We start from the raw sequence: 19740 nt of genomic DNA on the forward strand, positions 1-19740 counted from the left end.
CCAGGGTTCCGCGGCCATCTGCTGCCGTCGGCCACAGGTCCCCGGGCTCAGGGTCCGGGTTAAGCTCACATCTGATCCAACACCAGGAGAGCAATTATCCCAAACCCATCGGCTCCGCGTGGCCTGTGGACCCGCACAGTACGATGCATAATCCACTGGATGCGTGGTCTGATCTATGTGTAAATACAGAGCTCCACAGTGAGTGGCCCCACGCTCCCTCTGTTACCTGTCGATCAGTCCTGATGAAACGGTGCATCGTTCCTGCCTTCGTCGACTCCTGGCTACAAATCTACAACAAACTTTGAACGATTTTCCAGTATGGACGCCTGTGTGTAACTTTTAGATTTTGAATAATTGAAGTTCCGTTGGGACCCGCTCGCGTATGTTTTTCTCATGACCGCGCAGCGGGCGAGCGGATACACACTCGCGCAGCAGACACACACGGGGCCTGTGAGGTTCCCCGTTATCAGTAAATTAAATCTATCACGCTGAGTGGACCAACAAATTCCAAACAGGAGACAAACGCGGAGGTCAGGTGACGATCTCCCGCCCCTCCCTCACTCCCGTCTCCCCCGTTCATCTCCTCCTCCTCTCCCCTCCTTATCTTCATCTGCGCTCCCCCATCCCTCCTTCTCCTCGCTGCCCGCTCTTATCTTCACCTCTTCCCGATCCCTCCGTCCTCAACGCCAGCCTCCTCTCGCCAATTTCAGATTTCAGCAAAAGCAGCGGCGCGTAGGTTAGATGTCTACTGTTGCTATAGAAACCTCCCCTCTGCTCCAGATTACAATGTGACTTTGTCTGCGCGCCAGGGCTCTGGCGTCTGCTGGTTCTTTATGTTTGACCAGGACCGTCTGTCTGTCTGTCTGTCTGTCTGCCTGCCTGTCTGTCTGTGTGCCTGTGTGCCTGTGTGTCTGCCTGTGTGTCTGTCTGTCTGCCTGCCTGCCTGCTTGCCTGTCTGCCTGCCTGTCTGTCTGCCTGCTTGCCTGTCTGCCTGTCTGTCTTTCTGTCTGTCTGTCTGTCTGTCTGCCTGCCTGTCTGACTGCCTCTCTGTCTATCTGCCTGCCTGTCTGTCTGCCTGTCTGTCTGTCTGCCTGCCTGTCTATCTGCCTGCCTGCCTGCCTGCCTGTCTGTCTGTCTGTCTGCCTGCCTGTCTGACTGCCTGTCTGTCTATCTGCCTGTCTGTCTGCCTGTCTGCCTGCCTGTCTGTCTGCCTGCCTGTCTGTCTGCCTGTCTGTCTTTCTGTCTGTCTGTCTGCCTGCCTGTCTGACTGCCTCTCTGTCTATCTGCCTGCCTGTCTGTCTGCCTGTCTGTCTATCTGCCTGCCTGTCTATCTGCCTGCCTGCCTGTCTGTCTGTCTGTCTGTCTGTCTGTCTGTCTGTCTGTCTGTCTGTCTGTCTGTCTCTCTGCCTGTCTGTCTGTCTGTCTCTCTCTCTGTCTGTCTGTCTGTCTGTCTGTCTGTCTCTCTGCTTGTCTGCCTGCCTGTCTGTCTATCTATCTGCCTGCCTGTCAGTCCGTGCGACTGAGCGGCTGCGGCGCCCGCCCGTCCTCGTGTTGTACACGCCGCTTGTTAGTTTAATGTCACCCGCTGCTTGTAGCGCCAGCGTCTCCTTATAAATAAAGGTCACCGCCTTTAGGCAGAAATCTTCATCATATCTGAGGAGGACCTTGATGCGCAGCGATCGATGTGCAGGGCTGAATGCGGTCGCTGGGCGTAAACCGGCCCAGTTTCCGCCTGTGAGCCCTCTCAATGGCTCGGCTGAGGCAGGTTGACATTTGAGAAGGAGACAAGCACTCCATCACGGGTGGGGATAGATTACAGTCATATTCATATCTCCTCTGGACACCTGCTAATGATTTTATAATTACAGAACAGTCTCAATGCCTCAGCCGGGCCCTGGGGTGTGCAGAGACGCGTGCACACACACACGGCACCCCTCCGCTGGCCCCGAACGTCTAGCAATCACTCCTCGCGCCCACTTCCCTAATGGAGGCTGACATTATATCAAACACAATAAAGGATTTCATTTACTGCTCTTCATTAACTCACACACGGCAGCCCATGAGGTGTCGTTCGGCCACAACAAAGGAGCAGACGCTGAAACAAGGCGATTTAGGGAAAGTTTGGAGCGAAAGGAAAAATGCAGTCGGCGTCACATCGCTTGGTGCTCGCGCCGCTGGAACTGGATGATCGCTGGGCCACGTGAGCGGGTGAGACCGCTGCAGAAAGGGGAGGAACGCGACGGCCACGGCTGCAAACACGCGCCGACTTCGGGGGCCGTCACGACACGCGGGCGCCTCGCAATTTACGTATGTTAAGCAGGAAATGACTGACATCCAATTACTTCTGCAGGAAGCAATGCGCAAAGGAAATATATACACACAAGGGTGTTGGCCCCATATGCAGCGGCGTTGGAATGGAATCACAGACTACAATCAGAAACTAATTTGTTCGCCTCGGCTCCCTCGGTTTGTCTGGCCCACAAAACCGCACGGGGGAGAAAAGGTGAGCTCATGAAATATGATTTTCAAACAGAGGTCAATTAATCATAGACATGTAGGAACCCGTCAGAGGTCTAAAAGCCTTTTAGCCGGTTTGATCTTGAATTGCAAAGGTTGCCTGTGAATAAAACATGAAGTCTTGTTCCTGTGATTCAAAGATAGTAATATTCTAGCCTTCGGCAGCGTATCGCTTACTCCCTTGGAAGTAAAAACCTACTGAGCCTGTCCCGAGAAATCCAGTCTATCGTGACGCTGGACACTCAAATGTGAGCAACACAGCAGATCCCAGCTTCACAGCAGCGAAGGCTACGAACCAGGAGTGAAGCTGGAGATGAGAGCGTCGGACGGAACTGCGGCGTCAGAGTGAAGCTCAGATGAAGGCGTGACGGAGGCCTTGGGCGCGGCTGCCTCCCCATCACCCCCCCCCCCCCCCCCCCCCCCCCCCCCCCCCTCATCGTCTCCAGGCTCTCTGAGCGATTAGGGAGCTGCCGAGACCGCAGCGTCCGAGCCCAGCTCCATGCAGATGTTCGTTTGTATGCCAATAATCAGCCGTGGCCCCCGATTAAAGCTGCGGCACGCGCTGCGAACTCGGCGGCGCGAGCGACGTCCTCCGCGCAGGGCTCATCGGCGTGACTGAACACCGTCGCTCCGCGGCGCCGGGCGAGAGACCGGGGGACGGATGCAGAACAGTCGAGAGTCTTTAACGCAGTTTACAAAGATGTCATTTAATATTAAAGTTCCACTTCCCACGACCCCCTCCGTTAAAGACGCCGCCATCTCTGAACGCTATTTCACCCCCTCTCCTCCAACTCCGCTGCGCCGCCGCTTCCAGAGTCGGACACTTTCCCTCGGTAAAAGAAGTTAAATCAGTGTGTGAATATTCCCACCGTGCGATAAGGGAAGAAGGCTGTGTCCTGCTGCACTCTGGGTAATGCTGCTCTCCATTGTTGGCTGACAGGGCTCCATTGAGGAGCAGGTTTTAATGCTGATAGCATCACCATACTGCACGGACTCAGCGCCAGATAAAGCCTATCCAACGTGACACACGCGTGCCAACCCCCCCCCCCCCCCCTTACACACACACACACACACACACACAAACAAGCCCCCAATCTGATCCTCAGAGGAGACGCGGGAAAGGGTGATGTAACACCAAATGAAGACAAATAAGATAAACGGCGCGTGGCAGTATTGACGCTATCATTGAATTCCACAGGGATTTGATAAAGCAAATGCAATTGCCCGGATCTCAAATTTTGCAGCATCCGCGCATAGCCGTGGCGACCGGACTGTCCCGTCCAATCGCGGCGCGGTTCAGAGCGACATTGGAGCGTCACTTATCTGAGGGGAATGTCTCCAGCTCTCATTTCCTTGGTGGGCTGAAGGCAGTCGTTCACTGCCATTTTACCACTAGTGCACAGAGACCCGAGGAGTCGCCACCCTCTGCTTACAGGCTGCCCGTGAGTGGCCAATCAACAATCAGCACCGGCCCGAAGGAAACCTGTTATTTCCCACCCCGTAATCATTTCCATCAGATGCCTTGCTGTCCCTCACAATGATTCCAACATTCAAATGACAACGAAATACCTGCCTTAGCGTATCTGCAGCGAGGCGCCAAGGGCGGCGGAGACAGAATGGGCCCAGCCAACACTGACACCGCGGCGGCGCCTCGTCTGCCGGCGGCAAAGCCACGTACTGGCCCAGTATCACCTATGCAATAACTAATAAGTAATGTAATAAGTTCTGTGAGTTCAGATTAATAGAACAGACAGAATAGAATGAACTCTGGGAATCATTATTATCATCATATTGCTATTGTCATGTTATTTTCCATCTTTTTTACCTCTGATTCACGTCTTTCTGCATGCAGCTCTATGTTAAAAGGCACAAATTGAGGAAGAATTTCAGGCTTCCTCTCCTGCAAAGGAAGCCGACGATGAATTGATCTTTAGAAAATAGGTAAAACAAGAGCAGAGAAAAGTCTCTGCCGCCAGTCAATTTCTACTTTACTTTGTTGACCCGGCTCTGACCAGAAGGTCCAAGAGGCAGATTTACTTTTTAAAATATCATTTCATGGGCGTTGGCCATGTGTTGAAATGGGAAAATCAAGGTCTGCAGCGTGGCATGCTGGATTTCTCTGACTATTGATTCCCATCTCCTGTGAGGCAGCGAGATCGATCGGCGGGATTTAGAGGCGGGGGTCACCCCCCCCCCCCCTCCTCCTCCCGCATCACAGCTGGACCTGAACCTCTCTGTTTTTCACTTTAGCGGTTCTCGCCAGTTTGGTGCTTCCATTCGGAGTCATCTTGGAAGTCGCTATTGAGCAAGCGGAGGAGCGCGACGGGCCAAATGTGGGAGCGCGGCGACAGACGAGGAGGCAGACGGACGAAAGAGGGAGAGCGCGAAGGAAAGAGGAGGAAAGGACGTTTGTACCGCGGAGAGTAGCACTTAAACAAATTACAGTGGTCCGCAATCAGGAAGCTGAAATTACCAAACTGTTGGGTCACCACAGCAACCAATAGTCTGATCAAAGCAGTGAGCAGAGCAGGAAGAACGGAAGGAAAAGGTAACAAAAGAGGAGACGACAGATCGCTTGCTCGCGTTCGGCTCGATCAACACAGATCTTGGCGACTCCTCGTTCCTTGTGCGTTTTTTTTTTTGTCTGCGCTTATTATGAATGCATCCCAGGGTGGACTGGAAGTAAAGCCCGGGCCACTTTCTGGTGAGCTACGCACACGATCAGATATATTTGATGGGGAGGAAGCCGCTCAATTGTGCACAGTATAGAAATTCCTTCCTGCGTAGCCCCTCCTCATTTCCTCCACGGCTCAGGATTCGGCGATAACACTGTTTATGAGTTCCATTACGTGCTCGGCAGGCCACAAGAACTCTGTCTCTGCCCAGCCGTGAGGAAGGGGGGGAAAAAACACTAACAATGAAAATAGATGCAGTTTATTTGTGATTATACAATGTTGCTCTGCTTATCAGTGTTTGAAATAAGCACTGTGCATTAAAAAAAGGCTCACACAGCTCTTTTCCTGCATCCGCCTCTTGGACCACTACTATGGACAGCTTTTGCTTGTTGTTGTTGGCAGAATCAGAGTTTTTTAATATTTGTGAAAGTCTGTATCTAACTTTAAAAATAAGACGCAGATACAGAGTTTGAATACAGAGTAAAGGCCAAAACTAGCTGCAGATGAAGCCTCCCGCTCGACTAAACGCTGATTTAAGTGTCAGAAAAGGAGGTGGTAATTTTCACCATTTAGCAGAAACCGATTTCCTAAACATATTAATATGCATGTGCTTGGACAAGTGTTCTGCAGCTCTGTGGTTAGATAGAAATGGGTGTTTGGCAACAAACAAACAGGCAAAAACACCGTAAATGAACACTGAGTGGAGAAAGCGATGAAACAAAGCCAAAGTGAGCCGTCCCTTCATTTCTGTCTGTTTCACCAGAATCTGAATTTGAATCTATCCCAGGCAGCCCTCGTATAACTAATGTATTCTGTGGCTAATGGAGCTGGTAGCTCCGAGGGCCGGGCTGAGGGTCGCCACAATGATTCTCATTCATTTCCTCTGAAGGACCAATTATCTCAAATAGAGGCATTATGAAAGGAGCTGAACTTGGTCAAGTGAACAAACCCTAGCAACTCTCGGCCCCAGCGCTTAAGGTCACGTTACACTTCTGGAGGTAACTATTGTCGCTTTGGGGCATTGAATGTAGCTGAGATCTAGGCTGCATCCAACCACCGTACCATTGATGAACACTATCATCAACCACCCTGACACCAACTATTTATTAGGAAAATGTGGTTGACTGCGGATCAGAACCGAACTTCCTATGGCTTGGTACTGTAACGCACTGGGCTGTGCTGCACTGTATGTGCTCCAGAGATGAACACGCGTTCGGAGAGAGCAGGAATGAGGTCACATGAATACCGCTGTGTTATGTATGAGAGTGGGTGGTTGAGTGAAAATGACGAGAGAAACAGGCCGAGGGAGGAAAAGAGAAGCAGAAGACTGTGTTGTCCTATGATGAAAGGCTTGATTGATTAGAGAGTGATGATTGCAGTAAATGGCCTGGAAGATGGCGCCATCTCTGTTTCCCGTTTCCTCCATCTCTTCCACCTCCTTCCCTCACTCACTTGCTTCCTCGCTTACACCTCTCTCCCTCTGCGTCTCCCTTTGTCACCCCCTTTCCCCGGTTTCATCATGGCAACCCATCAACAGAGTGCCTCTCTCTCCCCTAATGGCACAGCTATTAGTACTAATGCATTTCAAACGTACAGCAGCTGCCACATCACAATCTGATGGAAAGTACACGTCTTCCTCCGGTCTCCACAATCTTCATCCTTTCTTTCATCCAATCTTTTGTCTCTGTTCTAATGTGGTGCACTTTGTGCTGACCCTCCTTCAGTTAAGTGTCAGCGGTCTCTGACGACGGGAGACGAGTGCTTAACAACTAATTGATGATAATGTACCCGATGATATATTGTCCATCATACAATTAACATGAAGCCCTGCTGACCTTAGATGATTTCCAAGTGTTTAAAATAGTTTGGTTTAGGGGTCATTTGGTAACTGTGTCAACCTATTGACACAGTTACTGTAAGGTTAAAAACTTGTTGCTTCTCTATACGGATACGACTTCACTATATGACTGTATAGTATTTAATGCCCTCATACTGTAAGGAACTAGAAAAAATGAAACCCTCCACATTATTCACTGTTACCAAACATACACAGATAATATGAGCTACAGTACAAATAGCAGCTGCAAGTGGCTGTTAGAGCAGAAGAGAATCAGAAAGTCAAGCACTCCGGTCAAGATTGGTTCAGTGACGAGGGAATTAGCATCAGCTACTAGTATTATTTTACTTTATCAAGTCTAGAGCAGCACAAAAACAACTATTTTGCCTTGGGATGACTCTGTTGCCAGCACAATAGTCCAGAGTCGCGGCGCGATGGGCACCTGACCTTGAGAAATCAGCAGCAGAGCAACACTTTAATGTCTATTTCACACACCATTTCATTCAGATGGATTTAAAACCCTGAATGACCATCGCGGCAGTTGTTACGATCAACATTTTGACATTCATAATGTCCGGCAGTCGGGGCGGTCGGTAAAAGCTGGCGGGCGGGGAGGCGTGGACGCACGGGTGAGGCGGGGTGAGGCGGGTGAGGCAGAGCGAGGCGTCCCCACCGCTGCGGCGGCAGCTGCGGCGGCAGCTGCCGCGAGGAGCGGGCGTGTCATTGAATTGCTATGATGTCACCAGTTTGGCGAGATGAGCAGATGGGCCGGGCCAGGTACAGAACCTGGAGTTAATAAACACAGGCATATAAGTACCCGCCTGCAGGAAAAACACAAATACGCACATTACGCTTTCCCAGCCCACACTCGCGGATTCCATCAAAACGTGGCGCCTCTCATGCATAAACACCTTTTCTCTTCATTTGACAGACTGCTCCACCCGCTAGTTTAAGATGCAACACATTTCTCCTAATATGCCCAAAGAGCATGCAGCCCTAATCTAATTAGAGTGTCAGTCAGCAGAGTGTTCACCCAAAGAGAAATTAGGAAAGCATAAAATCTACAAACAGGAGAAATCTTCTTGGAAGGTTGTGGCATATCTACCTCCTCGCCTCCCCCTTCCCTCCCCCTTCCACCTCTTTGTGAGTTTTTTTAATGGTTTCACAGTCTCCCCTGCTGAGATTCATTACCTGACCTAATTATAAAGGCAAATGAAATCAGCACCGATACATTATTAATAGAGAAGCACCATTAGGATTCAATTGCGGCATTCACAACAATATGACATATTCCAGCTTGTTTGCCTGATTAAAGAAATACACAGATGAGAATGAATGTATATGCATGCGATGGAGGTAGAGAGCGTGAGGGTGGAAATGAGTGGACTGAGAGGGATGGTAGGAGAAGAGGGGAGCGAAGGGCGCGACGGAGGTGGAGAAGAGTTTGGTGGATTAAGGAGAGTGTTGGCTTTTCCACTTGAGGAGGTATTGATGCCATATTGGATGCAGGTACTTATAAACAGGTGTGCCGTGTGTGGTCACCGTGACCCGGCTCCACTTCCTGCATGGCTGCGCATCCGATTGAGGCGCACCCCGAGCCAGACATCACCCCCCTTTAGGCTTAAAATGAACTGACAGCTATTTTGCCCCCCTCTCCTCCCCCCCTCGACCCGGCGGGGAGGAGGGGTGAGGGCCGAGGCCCCTCCACGCCGAGACTGCAGCTTCAGAGTGTAAGCAGCCATGAATAAAAATGGACTGCGCGTGAAGTAGGGCTCATAATTATTCCTTTTAAATCAGTTAAAGCCTTTTCTCAAATATCCCCCAGGAGGTGCGGGGTTAAAAATCCATTTGTGGGAAGTGTAGCATGACAGCGAGCTCGTCTCCCTGGAGACAGAGGATGTGACAGCGGAGACGGTGCATGTGTTTATGTTGGCTCCGGCTACATGCGCGTTACACAACAAACGTGAGAAAACCCCTAATTAATATCACTTAAATGTTAAGTCATTACAAATCCTGCATTCAGCGTGAGTCTATTTGGTTTTGAGAAAAGGCCTTGACTCCATAAACATAAACTGCTGCTTTGTATTTACAATCGTGTGAATTTAAAATAAAATTGTAAATAAAACTGATTTGACTCTTCAGCTACAACTTCAGTATGTAGATATAAGCCTGCTTTCACAGCTACGGTACCGATGGCAGAAATGTTGACCCACTGACATGAACCTTAAAGGAGCAACGTCTCAAAACTTAAATTTTATAATAATATAATCATTAAATCTACACACATCACTTGTGAATCAGTGTGTGGAGCATTTGAGAGTCAGTGGAGCACGGTGGCTCAAATACACACAAACCAAAGCAGAGCCATTTCACCTCCTAGATTTCAAACTCATGTCTCCAGTTCTTTAAAGGTCAGTTGCAAGAGAATGCAAAAAAAACGTATTTATATTAATCATGAATACACAAAAGAGGCAGTCATAGCGTGCGTACATTATTCTGCGTTCGTATGTTATTCTTTATCCACGTTGTCTCTGTGATGCTGATCACATTGTCATTAAAGGGCAACATGTAAAACAGCTACACTGAGAAGAAACTGGGAAACAGGCGGGAACGACGCAGATGAAGGAGATATTAACCAGTTCCTGAAAAAAGGAAATGGGAAGAAGCTAGAGGAGGTCTTGGAGTGGGAGGGGGGGAGTGGGTGTCCTACTTTACCGTCACACTGTCTTGCCACACGTGCTCCCGCTGAAGCTGCTCCGCCTCCTTGGCCAGTTTCTACAGAGGAACACACACAAAACAGCAGAGTGAGCGTCTCCAGTCAACAGGACATTGATCTGTGTGTGTGTGTGTGTGTGTGTGTGTGTGTGTGTGTGTGTGTGTGTGTGTGTGTGTGTGTGTGTGTGTGTGTGTGTGTGTGTGTGTGTGTGACAGTGACCTTACAGAAGCCACCGCCGCTGTCAATTCACAGGTCACGGCATGTGAGAATATTAGATCCGGCAACAGTTGAAGACATTTGCTTTCATATCTTACAAATGCCTTGTATTAATAAATCAAACAAAGCAAAGGGAGGCGTAACGCTGCAGAGACGTTGCGCCCGCCGGCTGAGTTCGCAGGCTGAGATCAGATCAGATGAGAGGATCAGATTAGAGATCCACTCGGTTATCTCCTCTGGGAAAAGATATTGCATCACATTATTTCTAATCAAGCGTAGTTCCACCAAAACTAAAAACACCAATCCAAAAAGTGACGCATGTCACGCGTAACAATGTGTTCAGCCGAAGGGAGCCATTGACTTAAGCTCACGGAGAGGAACCTGCCCACGCACGGCAGGGGGCCGTCCAGGTGACGCCGCCTTCCCACGCTCCCTCTCTCTCTCCCCTCGGCCTCCAGGGGGCGATCGAGTCCCCGCCCCACAATCCGCCGTTAAGTCCCGGGGCTCCGAATCTCTAATCCACATTTAGACTGCTGCTTTAGTGGGAGCTCGTTCATTTGTGGAGACACGCTAAAGGGCCCAACTCCCCCGACCGCGGGAGGCTTTTATCTCAGAAAACACACAAGACATAAACTCTCATTACATTAAAAGCTGTCCTATTTCTATTAGGAGCCCCACCAAGCCTCATCCCACTCAAAGCCACACAGACACAATAGTGGAGGGAGGAGAGAGTGAGTCCAGAGACCAGAATGGTGTGAAGTATGCGCATGACGCGATATCAGAGTCTGTTTGCTTTTCAAAATGTGACCTTATAATAAGAAAACAAACAATTCAGACAATGAAATGCATCTAATTAGCAAAGTCCATTGCACTGCGCGGCCTTAAAAGCGCTCAGCTTCGAAAGCATCAGCACATTTTTTATTAGGGATGAACACACGGCAGCTGGGCAATAATTTAATGGCCGGTTGCGAGCAGTAATGCCTCTAATGCCCCATCAGTGGCTTTACTGGGGCCTTAAAACGTGTTGCGTGCGCAGAGCACTTTCCAGCCGTTATTTCCTCCGCTTCCCCGTCATGAGCTATGATCTGGCAACACCGCCGTCCACTTAGCTCAGTCTTTCTCCCAGCATTTAATCTGTCACTAAGAATCACCGCGTTCTTCCTTCAGAAAACCCATTTCTCTCCTCCTGAGTCGCCTTTGCCGGCGCGTTCCTCTCCCGGGTTGTTGCCCCCCCCAGCGGCCACCATTTCTCCGGGACACTATCTCCTCCCCAGCAGCTTAATGCAGTCCCCCCTGCTCCACAACAGCCATGTGTCTTCATGCGTCTTTCCTTCCTGTGTGCTGGCCAAGATGGATGGGCAACACAAACAGCCAATGAATCACAGTGAGAGATGTGGGAGGAGGGGGGGGGGGGGGGTATATCATCTATGCTGGTGGCTGGAGCCCAAGCAGCTTAGAGCACTGGATGAGCATAGTGAGATCAGCACAGTAGAGCACAGATAAGCTCAGCACAGGCCCACACAGCAGAGCAAATAACAGTACAGCACGCGCACACAAAGGCTCCGGGAGCGACGACAACATGAGCCCGGCCCCGTTGTGTTGTTGCCGTTGTAGCGTTAACGCGGCAGCCGGTGTGTGTGAGGGGTGGGGGGAGGTCAGGCGGCGTGAACGCGGCTCTGTGACGGACGGCGGCGGGAGAGCGTCCGCGGAGCGCGGTGACGGCGCCGCCGTCGAGGAAACGGCGCCGTCATCGAGCGAGAGCGAGAAGACGGCGAGGGAAAAAAAACACCCCGAAAAGCTCAGCGTGAGGCGATTAGGATCTTTAATATTCATAAGTGTGCAGTTTGCTCTGTTCCAGAGGGGAGCAGTTTAATCACTCAAAGTCATGTTATTTCTAGGGGAATAACAGCGCACCAGGGACAGGCAGCGTCACGCTGTGGCGAGCGCCAACACACACCGGCTGTGAGAGTGCAGCCTGTTAGAGCCGTCCACTGAGCATTAACTTAAAGGGCACTCCACACACCACCACGCTGTCTGTGATCTGCAGACACTCCAACAGGCGTGTGTGTGTGTGTGTGTGTGCGTGCGTGTGTGTGTGTGTGTGTGCGCGTGCGTGAGTGTGTGTGTGCGTGTGTGTGCGGGTGTGTGTGAATGTGCATGTGTGTGTGTGCGCGTGTGTGTGTGTGTGTGCGCGTGTGTGTGTGTGTGTGCGTGCGCGTGCGTGAGTGTGTGTGTGCGTGTGTGTGCGGGTGTGTGTGAATGTGCATGTGTGTGTGTGCGCGTGTGTGTGTGTGTGTGCGCGTGTGTGTGTGTGTGCGTCTGTGTGTGTGCGCGTGTGTGTGCGTGTTTGTGGATGTCTGTCTGTGTGTGTCGGCACTCGAGACGCGCTCCGTACATGTGATTGCCGCCTTCAATCGAAGCACTCGTTCCCAACGACCCCCTCGGCTGGGTTTCTGCAGACGCTGGAGTGACCTTGGGGACCAAAAGACTGTGAAATGACTCTACTGAGGTCTTTTAACCTTCTTACGGTGACAAACGTGGCGAGCGGAGCCCCTCCATAAATGGCTGGCTCCTACGAGAAGGCAGTCGTGACGGTTTGTTGCTGAGCTCTTTCCAAGGAACACCCATAAATACAGACCAGATTCCAGGTCTGGAGACTGTTGCTGACTCCAGATAGAACCATCACAGAAAACAAAACTGATGCTGTCACACCTCACTGTCACCACAGCTCCGTGTGCAGCGGTTCCAGCCGTCCTCCATTAGGGGGCAGCAGACTGAGTCCTGCTGAGCTCCGGCTCTAAGCTCTTCATTCTGTCTCCTCCACTCGGCCGGGATTAAGACCAATCATAGAAATCACTGAGTCAGAACCGACCCACAATAACAGATGGAAGGGACTTTCCACTCCAGAATTTGAAAGCGTCGCAGACAAACCCGCCCCCCCCCCCCCCCCCCCCCCCCCTCCCCTCCTCCCCCTCCCTCCGCCTCTCACCCCGGCCCGCGCCGCCCGTCGCCATCCGTCATTCTCTCCCGGCCTTTTATCTCTGCTCCTCGCTTGGCTGTTTTATCCTGCCATCACGGGCCGCCCTCCATTTCTCTCCATCTGTTTCACTTTGCCGCCCCTCCCGACTTTCTCGCCCTCCTTCAACGGCGTATTAATCCCGGCAACGCAGCCGCGCCGGCTTCGAAACAGTTTAATTGACTCCGGGCGGAACCGGAACCCGTCACGCGTTTTTTATCGCTCGCTGTATTAAACATTCCTCCCAGCAGAGCGACTGGAATGGCAGAATCGGTGAGAGGGACGTGATAATAAGAACAGCGCGTCCTATTCAGAGTGGCCAAACAATGCAAAAGTCCACAATGAGGGGCAATAATGACCCTTAATTCCTCGCCCCTGGTTGGTTCGCCGCTGACGGCGGGTTCTTGTGGCGCCTATTAGCCAACTCTGACAGAGGATCTGCATGGATGGGCGGGAGACCTTGTCTTTGTTCTGTGATCCAAAGCGGCCCGTGGCAGGCCCGTTTGCAGAGGCGGCGTGTGTAGTGCCATTGTAGCACGCGTTGAGATAATCCCTGCCTTTGCCCCCCCCACCATCACCACCACCACCACCACTGCCTCCCTGTAATCCCCCCCCACCACCACCACAATGGAAACGCTAACACTATAGCATTTCCCCCCCACTCGTCGCCGGCCGTGCATTTGCAGCTCCGCTCTGCTGTTTCCACGGAGACCAGATCTGGAAGACGCGAGCTGTCACCCACCCGCAGCAGCGGAGGCAGCGGCTCGCCAGCTTTTCAGAATCAAACAGCAGCTCCTCTGCCGACAGAAGCCCCGTGTTTCCACAGTACTTTGCCAGCATTGTGTAAAGGCTTATACAGGAGTTGGGTTTCTAGTCCAACGAGACAAAACCGGGCGGCGGATTCCACCTCGGAACAATCCCGGACCTCTCACTCAGAGCACTTCCTCACAGCTAATCTTAAGGTCTTGTTTCTAAAATTGGGCACAATCAAAACACAACCATGCTCGAAACAGTGTCATGTGAGGAAATGAGCCCATCTAATAAACAGCATTACTGACTCTTGAAGTGTCTCCATAAAAACACTGGGACGCTCTTGTTTCATCTGAGATGCTAGATTGAAAACAATATGCATTTTGCTCATTAACGCGCGAAGCCTTTAACGTTGAGTGGCCGCGCCGTAAATTCAATTAAACCTCCTCTGAGACGAACGCTGCAAATAGCTCCGTCACAGCATTTACGGACGCAGATGCGCCGCTCGAGTTGGAAAAGACGCGAAGGTGCAGCAAGGTCAGCGCAGGGACGTGGAGGTGAGCGGATACGGCACAGACCTGCTTCGGGGGGGGGCGCCCAGCAGGGGGTCCCGGTCAGCACCGCTCACACGGGCAGCATCGTCCAGGCTGGAGGCTCAACAAGAAGGAAGGGAGCCACAAAAAAGGCAGCGCTCAGACGTCTTGTTTCTCGACCTTGCAGGTGTCGGAGAAGGAGAAAATTGCCTACCTGAAGTCTGGAACGAGCCGCCGCTAAAAATAAATAAGCCCAACAAAAGGAAGCCAGTGACATTCCACTAGAAAGGAAGCAGAGCGTGCGACGGCTCCTTTCCCCGGTACATCTGTTAACAGGTGCGTGTGATTGCAGGGACGACAAGGAGCACGCGCCATTAAGATGCTGGTTCAGAGGTGGTGCCACAGTACGGAAGGAAGCGACGGCGGGGGGTGAAACAGAGGGAAGTCAAGCGCGGCCGTTTACAGCGTACGGACGCTCAGACACATTGTACAGTACGCTTAAGATCAGACCAAAAGAGCCTTCGCTAATCAGGCAATCAATTCCACTAACAGGGCTTTTCTCTGGGCCCTTTTCATTCGGCTGCTGAGCTTGGATGAAAAAGGGGTCGGCGGCGCGTCTTAAGGCGATGAGGAGATGAAAGCTTTTAGTGGTCGGGGATGAAAAATTCATCCCGCACTGTACGTTGGGCCTCATCGGGATCGGAGGAAGCGCTCGTGTTGCCATTTCCCTGCAACAGCCGGGGAGGATGAAGAATGGCAGGAGGCGCGGGAGCACGTGTGCGTTTTCGCGGTCCATCGAGTGAGCGACCGTTCCGCGGCCTCACCTCCAGCGCCGCGTCGCGCGCAGTTCAAGGTCGACCCGTTTGTTGGTGCTGTCCGTTCCCCGCTTCACTTCCATCATCGCCCCTGACTTTGGATTACTGATAGAATAATGACAGGAGGAGCGTGTGCCGGGGGGTTTACTATTCTACTCAAAGGTCACAGCATAGTGGAGGTTTTAGTGGTCGCTACTGCTACAGTACAAAGAGCCCGGTGTCTGACAAAAGCACTGTCAAAGTGCTGGAGAGTCCACTGACGGCAGCTGGTGTTTGACAAAGTGTATCACTGACAGTGTGTGGCCAAGCAATTGTTCAGGATTTACACACCTTCTGACTCCACACACACACACACACACACACACACACACACACACACACACACACACACACACACACACACACACACACACACACACACACACACACACACACACACACACAGTGTTCCAGCAGACATCAGAGAGGAAAAACATGCAGACACGGCTGTCTCTCAAAGCAGCAGATTGAAACCAAATTAAATTTGAAGCCTAGAGCAACACCAGCGACTGAAGGTCTGTGACAGATACGACAGGGGAGGAAAAGGAGTGCTGCGGGAGCAAAGGGTGGAATGGATGAGGGAGGAAGCGGCAGGTACGGGTCGCGGAGGAGGAGAGCGCCCCGGATGGACTGAGCGGGGGCAGGAGTGGGGCAGGGAGCCAATCACACGCCGGGAACGTCTGCCGCCATTTAAAGTTCCCCGTGATGACATGTAACTGTGTCTGCTGCACCGTGCGCTACCACTGATGCTAAAGCAAACCATACAGTACCGTTAAACAGCTACTGCTCTGCATTGATTTCACCATAAGCTCTGAGCGACTTTAAACTTGCTTAAGACAGAAAATCCATCCCAGTAAACGCTTTGTCACCTTTATCTTTACGGCCCGACATCTGCAACTGCAAATTAGACTAACGACAACTAAACCGCACGCTGGGAACGCAACAAATGCAGCATTTTCGCCAGGATACCACTTTAACAGCACACAAATAAAGATAACAAAAGGCACAAATTAATAAATAGCCCACAGTTGAGTCCGCGTAAGTTGATTTTCAAACTGCGTTGACATTAATGAAAATGGCTGCTGAAAGGTAGGCAATCAATTTGAAACCGTATAATTTAAGAAACTGTCAGGAGTCGGGTAAAATACTATGCAATTTGCACACAGTGGACTAAAATATGCAAAAGCACTTACTGTATATGTTCATTTCTGAAAAGGTGGCAAACAACGGCTCCTGACCGGGCGAAAGCACGGGGCTCCACCTGTCCACTTAACACTACAGTAAATACACCGCACCCGCAGTAATTACACAAATGAATGGAGTCAAAGAGGAAAGAATGAGGAATAAAAGAAAACCACATAATGTCCAATAAAAAACACGCTTATTTATTCAGCATCATCATCACAGTGGAAATTGATGCCACGCAACTATAAATACACATTAATCTGCGGAGCGTTTAGCAATCACAAACATGCTCGTTGCAGGCATCCAGATTAGCATGCCTTCCTCTAAAAGATATCATTTCTCCATTTTCATTATTCTAGTCCAAGAAATGACAGGATTAGATGTGGCAGCTTTTAAACATCTGATGTTATCTCCTTCTCCTGGGTGAACAATTAATCCCTCCCTCTCGCTCCTCTCCTCATCCAGACTACATCCTGCTTCCGTCTCTGGCTTTTCTAAATGTGTAACTTCTGTATCTGGGAGGTATTTGACTTTAGAGGTGGCGCGTTTCTAAATCAAAGCGGCGGCGTTCGCCACCGGGTCGGACACGCCAACGCAAACAACATCTGGCTAACAATGGAAGCGCCTGATCAGTCGGCTGTGAAATAAAGGAGACGGGTTCCGCTGTGTGCTGAGCAACGAGCTCGCTACTACAGTGGGTTCCGTATTTGAGTACAAACGTCTGGCCGACGGTGCCTCGCTGTCCTCGCGTGGTCCGTAGCCGCCCGATCACAGAGCGATCGCTGTCTGATCACAATTCACAAGCGCTGCGATTAGTGGTTCGTAGTGATTAAGATCCTAAACACGGTCCGATTTCTGAGGAGAGCAATTAGATAAATAAAGAAATAAACAGCAATCACAAAAGATGGAGTGGTTTAGCAACACTGCACTAAGAAGCCCATTCTGATATAATGTATGCAAAATTATGGCTTAATCCTTCTTTTTCATTTTAAAGTCTCCTGATGCTGATTTGTTCCCTCCCCGTCCCGTCTAAGAAAATAATCCCAGAGCTTTCTTTTCATCTCTGTCAGATGTGGATTGCGTGTGTCTGTATCTTCCGAGGCGCTGATGCTAGAAAGACAGGCATTACGCGATCTTATTTCATGTGTGATATTTTACCTGGAGTGTAGTGCGCCAACAGCAATCACACACAGTAACAGCGATTAACACACGATATGGCTTCAAAACATACAGTGGGCAGTGGTCTGACTGTGTAAAGGCGACTAGTAGCCTCCATATGCAGAGAAGGGTTAAACAGGCTGTGTTGTAGCTGAATGTAGTAGATTCTATGAGTCTGCATGTGTTTTTACCTCTTCATCGAAAAACATTTAGTTTTCATCAACAAAACAAGCAAACAGAAAAATTGCTTCAAATCTCATTTTCTGAACCTTTTAACTTTGATTAAACTCTGCGTTCCTCTCACAGCGTGAGCAACAACAAAAGTGCAGTGTTTTCTGACTCGATTTCAGTCAATGAAATTATAAGTATAAAATATTGAGGGACTTCTTAAATTGTTGTGTCTGGAGCTTACAATCCCCGAGCAAAAACATGTGTTTAACTATGATTTTTGAAAACATGGTGCGATTCCTGCTGACCCCGAGCGTAAAACAGTGCTGGGGATGAAAGGAGACGACAGGAGGCAGAGCCCGTGGTTGTAGAGGAGCCTGATCAGCGTAACACATGTGAAAATACACCCGTTTGACAGGTCTCAGAGTGGAACCATCAGTTTTAAACTCCTGATCGCACATGCAGGCTCGTTCCTGTGCGCACACGCACACGCGGCGCTCGCCCACAGAAGCCGCCCGCCTGCATCTATTTATAAAGAACGCAGGCGTGCAGCGTCGCCGACGCTCGGAGAATGAAAATACCTTATTTAAATCATCCCTAAAAGAACAAACTCATTTTTGAGAAAGCTTCCTGCCGGTGTCTCCACCATCATTACAGACCAACACTGGTCAAAGATTAGACTGTGGGGCCAGTGTGTGTGTGTGTGTGTGTGTGTGTGTGTGTGTGTGTGTGTGTGTGTGTGTGTGTGTGTGTGTGTGTGTATGTGTGAAGTCAATTTACTGGATGACATTTTCAGTTTCCCATTACTTGAGCGGCAGCGCTGCGTGCCTGTAACGTGCCACAGATGTTCGCTGTTAGGGGAAAAACACACTGCAAGAGAGACAGCTACATAAAAAATAAACACAGCGGAGAATGGGAAATTACAAAAAAAACACATTTGCGGAGGAATTGGGAGAAATAAAGGCGAGGGAGAGAGATGAATAAAAAAAGATGACGAAAGCTGAAGTGTGACAGAGCAAAAAAGGGACCGGGAGCTCGGCGGCACAGGGGCACCATAACCTTGACAGAGAGCATCTCCTGACAAGCATCTGCCTTCTGTAATAATTTAGAAATAATCTCCATCCACAAAGGCCCAGCAGTCTGCCAGAGTAAATGCTCTGTGGCTGATCGATCGCTCCGATTCAGCCAGCTGCCGCTCCGTGTGTGCGCGGGCCCAACATCGATCTCACACCTTTCTCTCCCTCGCTCCCTCGCTCCCCTTTCCCGTCCGCCACACGGAGGAGTATGACGGAGTGAGCGCGCGGATGAAAGGGTGAGAGAGAACGGGGGGAAAAAAACAAAAACAGGAAACAGATGAGAGGCTGAAAAGTCGAAGTGAGAAACAGAAGCCCAGCGACGGCCCTTTTTACGCATCTCCGCTCACTGAAGCCGTGCCACTTCACATGGTCTAATGACATTTATGATGATTTGTGAACAGCTTCTATAAAACACCCACTAAAACACACCACCGGCTGCTGAGGCTCGTGTGAGCAGGACACAGCACCCATGTGAAATCTACCTATAGAACGGGGGGCAGGACTGAGTATAAAATTAAGTAAAATATAAAATCTTTTTAAATTATAATGTGTCCTCCTCTGATTGCTCCCAGCCTGTCGTTACGGCATCTAATGCTAACGCTGCACCTTGACAAGCGTATTTGTGGGCGCAGATTAAATCCGCTGCACAAACAAGCCACAGAGGGATCAAAAGTGTGTTTCCCACAATGCTTTGCGGTAGGGCCAAGCAGCTTCAACGGGAACGCACACGCGGACCCATCCCATCGACGCGGCCAATTACAGCGCCGCGTTGTGACAGCATTAACTGCCACTGTGTTTCTGGCCCCTAGCAATTAATTGACTTTTAAGTAGTCTGCCATTAGCACCAATTTAAATGAATGGGTGCAGTCCTCTGCCTACATTGTAGCACGGCTGCCTTTAAGAAGCAGCGCCGCTGAGTGATGCAGCAACGTCATACAACTCGAACATATCTCAACAAAATGTTGAAGTAGCCTCCTGGTTTTAATGTATTTATCCTTAAACTGCATGCACCTCCATCCCACCCACCCACGACTGGCTC

General features: G+C 50.4%; 1 protein-coding gene across 4 annotated transcripts in view; it reads right to left on the reverse strand.

Annotated features, from left to right (window-relative positions):
• The window catches only part of cacna2d2a (calcium channel, voltage-dependent, alpha 2/delta subunit 2a), a 95225-nt gene that overhangs the window by 42239 nt on the left and 33246 nt on the right, over positions 1–19740 (reverse strand). For all 4 annotated transcript variants that reach the window (XM_055509036.1, XM_029149702.3, XM_029149704.3 and 1 more), the window contains one exon: positions 9745–9804. In XM_055509036.1, the coding sequence (XP_055365011.1) occupies positions 9745–9804 (60 nt within the window). The remainder of the gene's footprint in view (positions 1–9744; positions 9805–19740) is intronic.

This window comes from Betta splendens, chromosome 5 (genome assembly GCF_900634795.4).
Source record: "Betta splendens chromosome 5, fBetSpl5.4, whole genome shotgun sequence".
NCBI classification, from domain to species: domain Eukaryota; kingdom Metazoa; phylum Chordata; class Actinopteri; order Anabantiformes; family Osphronemidae; genus Betta; species Betta splendens.